The following is a 9055-nucleotide window of genomic DNA, read 5'->3' as shown; positions in this document are numbered from 1 at the left end:
GCGGGACCAGGTCTGGGAGTCTTGTTAGGCTCCCGAAGTTGTCTCCCAATCTGCTTCACGTGCCGGTCCCATCTGGGAAATGGGGTCCTGTTGTCTCGGCGCCGGGATTGTTCGTGGGAGTTGCTGAGAGGCTGGGGTTCTCAGGGGGAGTGCCGGCGTGGTCAGGGGCACCTGTGGTTGCGTCGGGATGGTCGCCGGACTCGTTGCAACGGTCGCCGGGGCCGCCGGGGCCGTTGGCATCGATCGGGTGAGTTCCTGGACGTCCTGGATGGACTTGGGGTCTTCCAGTATCTCCCGGTGCATCGTATTGTTGACCTTTTTTTTTTTTTCGTGGTTCAGTTGGATCATGTTCTTCTATCCAGAAATGAAGGGGGGGGGCAGATTTTGCAGCCGGGGTTGTCGTCCCCGAGGTCCAGGACTACGTGACGACTGCCCCAGTGGTGGATCCCCCCCTGCCCTCCGTCACGTCCCCCTGCGAGGACGTAACTCTGGCGTAGATATTCCGACACTTTTCCAACATTACAGCCTACCCATCTCCTCGTTGATTGCTGAGTTCTCAGGGACGGGATATAATTGAGAAGGGCAGGGAGGTCTTGTAACATTACGAATGGAAATGATAGTCAACCGTCGTAGAGCTTCGGAGTTAGTGCCAGTAGAATGACTGTCTCGGTCCATTTCCATCCTTCCACATAAGTACCACCTTACCTCACATACCTAGGGAGGTAAGTACCCGGGCAATTTCTACACTAACGAGGATCGGTCAATCAAACACTGCTAGGCTCGAGCAGCAGCCATGGAAAAGCTTGATCACGCTCGTCTTTGGTGACTTTATTACTGGACTGGTGCATGGCACCGCGCGGGACATTTTCAAGCTTCCATGATTCAGGCCCTGTTACTTCACAGAACATTTGCGGAACCTGCTCACCCAGTGCGGATTCCCCGAGTGCTTGCTGACTTTGATTCCCCGGCCGCCATGACCCTAGCGACACCGACGCGCTGGTGCTGGGACCGTGGGAGTCTTGGACACAGACGCTCAGCCTGATGGAGAGAACTTGAGAAGTGGTGGAGTCGGAGCAAGGGTTGTCATGTTTCGAACCCGCACAAGTGCAGATCCCTGGCCCAATAACAATCCCCAATCCGTCTGCTCAGACCCCGTTTCTTGCCGATTTGGGCCATGGAGTGGCCCGCTTCAGCGGCCTGTGCGGCTGTCCTTGTTGGCATACTTGCTCTGGCCAAAAAAAGCCGAGCTCGAAACGGGAAAAAGAGAGCAAGAAAAGAGAAGTATAAAAGCAAACGAGAAAAGAAAAAGAGGTAAAGGAAACCGAGCAAAAAAATGATTTTTTCTTTGAAACAAAGAAAAAAAAAGAAGTACAGTCAAAAGTAGATTTTGGTCTTCCGAATTGCTTTCTTTTCGTTCCTCTCGTCAACGGTTTCGTCGGCGCCCACATTCGGAGTTCGGCTTTTTTTTGTCCTGGGGCGGCATCCGGTCCCAAACGGGTTGGGGGGCTTGCCACTAGTCTTCGGCCGACAGGAAATCCAGAAGCCCCGTCCCTGTCACACCAAACAAACGAGCCCTGTGATCTTTGTGGCGCTCGGATGATTTTGCCGGGACGCAGGGAGGAATCCTGGCCACGTGTGGGATGGTTCAGTTTTTGACCTGGGGAACGATTCGAGGGCCACATCCCGTCGTCTTTGCCCGGCGCGATCGAACCGCACGTCCGCACATCCACACATCCGCACATGTGGTGCACATTCCTTCTGACAAAGAGAGGGTTTGACTGACCTACCATCTGCCACCCCTCGGGCCCTCTCCTGCCGCTGTGGCTTCTTACAGGCATGCGTGGCTTTGTTTGATGGTGACAACCTGCAGCTTGCGCCCAGCCTGCAATCAAGCCGTGTTGAGCACCAGGCATCAGGCGGCATTGGAGGGTCGGTGGGTTGGGAGGACAAGGACGCCGTCGACCAGGGGGACGTGGAGATGAAATACATAGAGATGAACCCGATCGGTGGGGAGAGAGTCAATCTTTTCATGCCCTATCCCCGCAGGGAAAGAACTTTGGGTTGCAGCTCGATAAGCGAAAAATGAGGTCTCAGCTGCTGCCATGGCAGCCACCAATCTGGTGGGACGAACCAAGTTCTGGTACCACGGCCTTACACGCGAGCACGGATATCCCTTGCGGCGGTCCACCACCAAGGATTGGCTGATCTCCCATCCCCGCCTGTCATCGGAGGGTTACACGGATGCAAGGGCACAGATGCACCTGCGCGATCTGATCTCGGCCCTGTCGTCTCAGGTCCAAGCAAACCAGCAAACAGCTGACTCCCGGGATGCACCCACCCACCGCGGTACGGAATATCCACAAAGAGAGAGAGAGGAAGTCATGGGCTGAGTGGCGTCTATATTTGCGTTCCCCCCCGGCTTGCGTACATATCTCACCTTGCCCTTCCCCGTCTTGGGATTCCCTATCCTTTTTTTTTCTCTCCGTTTCCGATTCTCGTCCTTGTCGAGCTTGGTTTTTAAGGACTCACATGAAGCATCATTCTTGAATTCGCATTGACCCTCACCGCAGCCTGCGTTGTCGGCGCATATCACCTCGCACCATGCGGTTTCAGCCCCCCTCGTGGTTGAACTGGTACAAAAAGCCAGAATACCGCGACATCAAGGAGTATGCCACCAATGTCAGCGCCGGACGACGCCCCGTGAGCCCGGACGGCCGCAATGGAGGCATCCCCAGCCGGCTGCGGCTCGACCGCATCCTGGCAAACAAGACATGTAAGTCATGTCACACGGCAGTGGCATGTCTCGGGCTGACATGGTTGTTTGCCAGGTAGCCCAATGTCCCTGTACGACTTTTACATGTACCTCAAGCACATTGAGTACTCGGCCGAGAACCTCGAGTTCTACATGTGGTGTGTTTTCCCGCTGCCTTGGATATGATGGGGCCAGGGACTTGACTGACAACCCCCCAGGGTTCCAAGAAACTACAGAAGCTGCTTATGCCCCAGGGCATGGTAATCGAAAACAAAGGAACTACGGGTTCCATTCCCCAGCGCCACTCAGTCTTACCTCGTGCTGTGACCCGGGATCCAGCCCGGCGACAGTGCCGGAGACCGATGACAACGACAGCGAAGCGAGTTCGTCACCCCCCTCCACCATTCCATCTCACCCCTTGCTAACACACCCCCCTCCCTCCAGCCCAAGAAACCCTCGCCCAGCATCTCCCAACTCATCTCCACCACCGCCCTCTGCACCTCCAAATCCGCCCTGCGCCACCTTCCCTCCCCCCGGAGAGAACACCACCACCACCACCAACAACAACCGGCCCCCCCAACCCCAACCACCGCCTCATCAACCCGACCCCGACCACCAACCCCCCCCTAACCGACCTCACCACCATCACCACCCTCTTCCTGCACCCCAACGCCCCCAAAGAACTCAACATCCCCCCGCATCTCCGCAACCAAACCCTCGCCGCCCTCTCCACCGCCACCACCTCCGGCCGCCCCCCTTCCCCCGACACGCTCCGCCCCGTGGCCGAGCACTGCTACACGCTGCTGCGCAACTGCTCGCACCGCAACTTTGTGCGCCTCGGCGTCGGCAACGGCACCTTCGAGACGGTGTGCGTGGCCACGGTGCTGGGGTGGGCGAATCTGCTGGCCGGGTTCGTGCTGGTGCTGTGTCGGGCGGTGGTGCCGCGGCGCGGGGCGCATGCGCGGTGGGAGGTGTTCGCGGCGTGGCCGTTGTGGTGGTTGGGGATGAGTTTGGTGTTGTCGGGGCTGAGGGGGAGTTGCTTCTTTTTGTTGTTGTTTTCGAAGGAGGCAGCGGTTTGCCGTGGGAGAGGTTTGATGATGATGGGGGTGATGGGGATGGGGGGGGAGGAGACGGTTAGTGGGGAGAGGGGGAGGCCCGGGAGCGGTGAGGGAGAATGAGAGGGTCTGTGGAGAGGGGGTTTAGTTTGTGGAGGGGCGTGAAGAGGCTGATGACTTTTGATCTGAGGATTCGCGTGCCCGAAGAGGCTCCTGAGGGCGGTTGCAGCGGAAGATTGTGGGGCAGAGCTTGATGGGGGGCGCTGTCTTTGCGTCGCTGTGTGTCCTGCTGTTTATCTGGTTGCCTGTGTGGAGGGAGACGGTGTAAGGGGGAGGAAGTAAAGAACGGTGGATGGGTTGGGGTCTTCTTTATCATACCATCGTGCTGGAAGCGAATTTGGGGGCAACGGATGATACCTTGGGTTGTGTTGTATGATGACCGACGTTCCGATTTCTTTTGTTATTACCTACTCTTCGATTCTATTATGAAACTCTTATTCGGCCCTGCAAATGTGCAATGAGGGAACTGCCACTGTTGTTGCCATGGGATATTGTTGCAAGCCACCGGCACACACATGCACCTGTGGGCGTTGAGAATACTGTCTGCGGAATGGATAGCCAAGGCGTTGTCGTTCATTGCTAACGTATTAACACCTTTGACGGTCTAGTCGTTATGTATCATCATTCCAACTGGCTATCAATGGCAAGGCATAGTACCTTAGGCAGTTTGGTCCGCCCTAGCGCCGGTTATATAAATGTCTCACGTACCTAGGTAAGTAGGTACGTATCCTAGCTAGGTAGGTGGGTAAGGTGTCTAGGTGTCTAGTTCCATATCACTGCATGATCAATCTACCTTAGTGTGCCTCACGATCGACAAGTCCGAACATTCGGATATTTACCCCCTTCCTGCTGAGTACCTCCTAACCCTTCTTGCCAACCCGGGGTGTCATCGTTCGGTATACTCTTTGCGGAAACCTCCTCTGCCTCTTCTATGAAGGGTTGCCCTGTGTCGTGCTCCTCAGTGTCCTCCCTGTCAACGCTCCCTCGGTAACGTTCGCCGTGTCAGCCGTGAAGGATCGGGTCTAGTTGTTCGCTCAGTCGATGCTTCTCTTGGCCGCCACGACGATACTCCGCTATCCCCGCTTTCTTCTCTCGCTTGACCCCCAAAATCCGACCCGAAGAGTCCGGCGTTGAGCTAATGCATGCCGGCGACTCCCTCGATGGACGGTTCTGGACGGTTTTGGACGCTTTGCAAACCATGGGGCAAACCGGAAATCGAGAACGACGCGGGGATGCAGCCGGAAATAGCTGTCCTTCTAGCGCTGTTTAGCCCGTACAGCCATGCCCTGCAATCGAGCTTTTCCGGATCTTGATCTTCGCTTCCGCCTGCTCGGCTATTCGGGTGACATCCCGCAACGTCTCCCTCCGCCCCCCTAGATTAGGAGTCTCCACGGGCCACGCTCTCCCGTACCCTAGCAGAATCTCCGCCAATGAGCAGCCCACTGTCCCTGAATTGGCTCCGACTTCAACCTGGTATCCGGGACAAAGGAAGGCTATTTGGATCAGATTGCGGTCCTTGGCAGGAAGTATATATGATGGCGCATCCGTTGTGCTTCGGGTACACCCTGTTTGCTCCCATCCAAGCTTGATATCTTCACGACTTCAAAATGGGGCGCTCTCTCTCTCGGACAACTCTGGCACTCCTTGCCGCGGCCCCCGGGGCCCTGGCTGCGGATACGGCTGGGTTGTGGACACAGTGCGGTGGCATTGGATACACGGGGCCGACAACATGTGTTTCTGGCGCTTATTGCATGGCGTATAACGACTGGTACCGTAAGTGGCGAAATAACTGGGAATCGGTCGAACAACGCATGTTGACAATGCCATAGACCAGTGTATCCCGGGCCAGGCCACGACCACCCCCGCCACATCCACCACTCTGGCGACGTCGACCCGCACGAGTTCGACCACTAGCGCGGCGTCCAGCACCAGCAGCGCCACGCCTGATGATTGCTCGGTGCAGTTCCTCATTACCTTTGGCGACTCGTACTCCCAGACGGGCTTCGACGTCAAGGGCACCAAGCCCTCCACGAGCAACCCGCTCGGCAACCCCGCGTTGCCCGGATGGACCGCTAGCGGCGGCTTGAACTGGGTTGGCTTCCTGGCCTCCCAGTACAACCGGTCCACCCTCCTGAGTTACAACTTCGCTTACGGCGGTGCCACCACCAACGCCACCATTGTCCCTCCTTACGAGCCGACGGTGCTCAGCTTCGTCGACCAGGTCAAGCAGTTCAGCGACAGCATCGCCAAGAAGCCCAGCTATGCGCCCTGGGGAGACAATGCCCTGTTCGGAGTCTGGATTGGCGTCAACGACGTAGGCAACGCGTGGTGGAAGGAGGACTACGACCAGGTCGTGGAGCAGATCATGGCTACCTACTTCGGGCAGCTGCAAATTCTGTACGATGCCGGTGCAAGGAACTTTGCCTTGCTCACCGTGCCGCGTAAGTTGTTCTTTGTCCTCTGTACTCGGGGAATCGCTAACCAGAACGTGCACAGCCATCCACCGGACCCCGGCGGTTCTCGAAGGATCCGAGGATAACCAGAAGGCCGAGGCAGCTGCCATTGCCAAGTACAACGATGCCCTGACTGCTGGCCTGGCCGCGTTCAAGACCAAGAACAGCGGCATCACGTCCAAGATCATCGATACGACTGTCCCGTTCAACACTGCGCTCGACAACCCCACGAAGTACGGCTCGCCCGACGCCACCTGCTTCAACAGCGACGGCAAATCATGCCTCTGGTTCAACGACTACCACCCTGGTATCGAAATCAACAACCTCGTTGCGAAGGCTGTCTCGGATGCCTGGAAGGGAAGCTACTTCTAGGCTGTCCAGGGGCGATGTCAATAATTCTTTGACCTCTTAGCTTGGGACAATGAAATCATATGCCAGTTCAAAACAGAGATTGTGCACTTGCTATTGGCCCATATTCTTCTCCATTCCTCCTGAGTAAGCGTGTTGAAGTATAGGTATTGGAACTTGGACAACTGTCATGTTCTAGAATCCAACGAATCCGGGACACACGACGGTTCAGGACTCGAGCCTTTGAGTATTTCAAACCCGAGAACGCGCTTGACCCCTGTAACAGTGACCAAAACACCACTCATATTGACAACCCAACCCACCATTACCAGCACACAATATTTTCCTTTGTTTGATACTCACTCGCAGTCTCCACCATGAGCCTCCTTTACATGTTGAAGTTCATCCCCTCGGTGACGACCACCGACGAGAAACGGGTCTACTTCTACGCCATCTCGCACGTCTCCATCGACACCAACCTGGACCCCGCCGAGGATGTAGCCATCCCCCAACAAGAAGAACAAACACCAACCTCCCTCACCACCCCACCACCCCCTCCACCCCCCTCTCGCCCCCGCTCTCCCCAGGTGCCCTGCCCCCCCCCTCCCCCCCGCCGGTGCCACGCAGGTTGGTTCACCTCGCGCCCTCGCCGTGCGCCAGCCCCGCGACGGCCGAGGCGCTGACGAGCTGGAAGACGATCCGGTTCTTCAGCGCGGTGTTCCGGCTGATGGTGGAGGCGCTGGCGGGCAGCAACAACACCGACGACCCCGTCACGTACGCCCACGCCGAGCTGCTCAAGGACGGCACGAGGCCGGACATGGCCGCGTGCGCGCTGCTCATGCCGCTGGCGATGATGCGTGGTGCGGTGGATTGGTTTCTGCGGCGCCGCCGCGAGGTGATGAGGAGGTGCGCGCTGGCGGAGGAGAGGGGGGTGAGGTGCATGTATGGGCGGCGGCGGGGGTCGGGGGTGCTGGGGATGGAGGAAACCGTGAAGGAGTGGGATGCGGTGGTGTTTTATCGGAGGCTGGATAGGTTTATTGACTTGGGGGATGTGCAGGATTCGATGCGCGCCGAGCTGGAGAAGGGGGGCTGGCCTGATTCGCGATTCCGTTGGTGACATGACTGAACGTCTAGGCTAGTTATATGTATGTTTGGATCGCCGGTGCGTTGGTGGTGTGTACACACCTAGTTGGATAAAATACAGGTGAATTAGTCCTTGAGTGAGTTCCCTATCATGAGTTCCCCTTTTGAGTGACTTGACTCATGGTGCCACGTGCATTGTACAAAAAGAAAGCTGGTTTGAATCAAGAGCAAAAGAATGATACTTACATGCAATCAGCCGTAGGTTGGGAGTTTCAGGTCATAGCGTAACCGGAGAGTTGTGGCGGTCATGGTTGCAAACCAAGTAGGTACTTAAGCAACAAAACTGGCTAGGTACCCAGGGGAACTCGATGACAGCTGTCATACACTGCCCCCCCTACGCGGATATCATGTATGCCTGTGTGTTGTTGGGTCATAGCTCGCTAGGTGCGACTCAGGTACTACAATCTATGGGATGGAGAAGCGTTGTGAATAAAGGCTGTGTGTGTGTGACCTTTGGTGGTAAGCACAACGAACACCTCATCACTCTTCCCCTTTTAAAGGTTGCTACCCATTCGCTCCTCAACCACAGTAATATCCTGCTTCCTTGACACTGACTGGAACTCCGAAAATCCGCAAGCCAACATCTAGCTTACGCTATAATCCCTGCCCACCTCAATAGATCAAACTATTCTATATAATACAACAACATCGCACATCTTGCCCCAGCCAGGACCCCTGAACCAACAATAATATAGTCAAAGGAAGTTCCCATCCTGGATCCTACCCTTTCAGTGATAAACACTCCTACCACGACCACAACCACGAGCGCTAACCCCCCAACAACCTCCACCGACACACTCAGTCAACACCCTTCTCGCCTGCCACCTCCTCCTCGCGACACTCTTTGGCATACACCACCCACACCACCAGAACCAGCCACTCCACCACGTATCAACCCCCAACCCACACCAACAACACCACCAACCCAACCGTCAGCGGTAGCACTCCACAACCCGCCCACAATGGGCTGGCCATGGCCGGTCTTCAGTCCGGCGCTCTACAAGCAGTGGAGGGAGCGGTGGAGGGCGAGGCGGGAGAGGAAGCGCAGGGAGGCGCGGGAGGGGGCGGTGTTGGATCGGAGGGAGATGGAGAGGGAAAGGGAGTTGGAGAGGGAGAGGGAAGTGGCATTGGAGGGTGCTTCTCGGCGGCGGGAGGGGGGTTGATGGGGGGGTTGGTGACATGGGGATTGGGTTTAGGTGGGGTGGGTGGGGTGGTTGGGAGGGGGATGAAGGTTGTGGGATGGG

The 9055-nt window shown here is 56.7% G+C and overlaps 4 protein-coding genes across 4 annotated transcripts; 3 read left to right on the top strand and 1 right to left on the bottom strand.

Annotated features, from left to right (window-relative positions):
• Positions 1–55: 55 nt before the first annotated feature.
• CHGG_10139 (uncharacterized protein) lies at positions 56–675 on the bottom strand (the record flags this gene model as incomplete). The annotated part of the gene is made up of 2 exons (XM_001228065.1): positions 56–315; positions 531–675. The coding sequence occupies 2 exons, from the start codon at positions 673–675 to the stop codon at positions 56–58; spliced, it is 405 nt and encodes a 134-aa protein (XP_001228066.1).
• Positions 676–2601: 1926 nt separating this feature from the next.
• Positions 2602–4061, top strand: CHGG_10138 (uncharacterized protein; the record flags this gene model as incomplete). Its single annotated transcript, XM_001228064.1, has 5 exons — positions 2602–2773; positions 2829–2910; positions 3029–3135; positions 3197–3662; positions 3998–4061. 5 exons carry the CDS (start codon positions 2602–2604, stop codon positions 4059–4061), a joined length of 891 nt encoding a protein of 296 aa, XP_001228065.1.
• Positions 4062–5474: 1413 nt separating this feature from the next.
• CHGG_10137 (uncharacterized protein) lies at positions 5475–6692 on the top strand (the record flags this gene model as incomplete). Its single annotated transcript, XM_001228063.1, has 3 exons — positions 5475–5640; positions 5697–6308; positions 6364–6692. The coding sequence occupies 3 exons, from the start codon at positions 5475–5477 to the stop codon at positions 6690–6692; spliced, it is 1107 nt and encodes a 368-aa protein (XP_001228064.1).
• Positions 6693–7045: 353 nt separating this feature from the next.
• CHGG_10136 (uncharacterized protein) lies at positions 7046–7700 on the top strand (the record flags this gene model as incomplete). Its single annotated transcript, XM_001228062.1, has 2 exons — positions 7046–7165; positions 7296–7700. The coding sequence occupies 2 exons, from the start codon at positions 7046–7048 to the stop codon at positions 7698–7700; spliced, it is 525 nt and encodes a 174-aa protein (XP_001228063.1).
• Between the last annotated feature and the right edge of the window lie 1355 nt (positions 7701–9055).

This window comes from Chaetomium globosum, genomic scaffold (assembly GCF_000143365.1).
Source record: "Chaetomium globosum CBS 148.51 scaffold_7 genomic scaffold, whole genome shotgun sequence".
Classification (NCBI taxonomy): Eukaryota; Fungi; Ascomycota; class Sordariomycetes; order Sordariales; family Chaetomiaceae; genus Chaetomium; species Chaetomium globosum.
The sequence above is the reverse complement of the archived record's forward strand: the minus strand, read 5'-3'. Positions and strand labels throughout refer to the sequence as shown.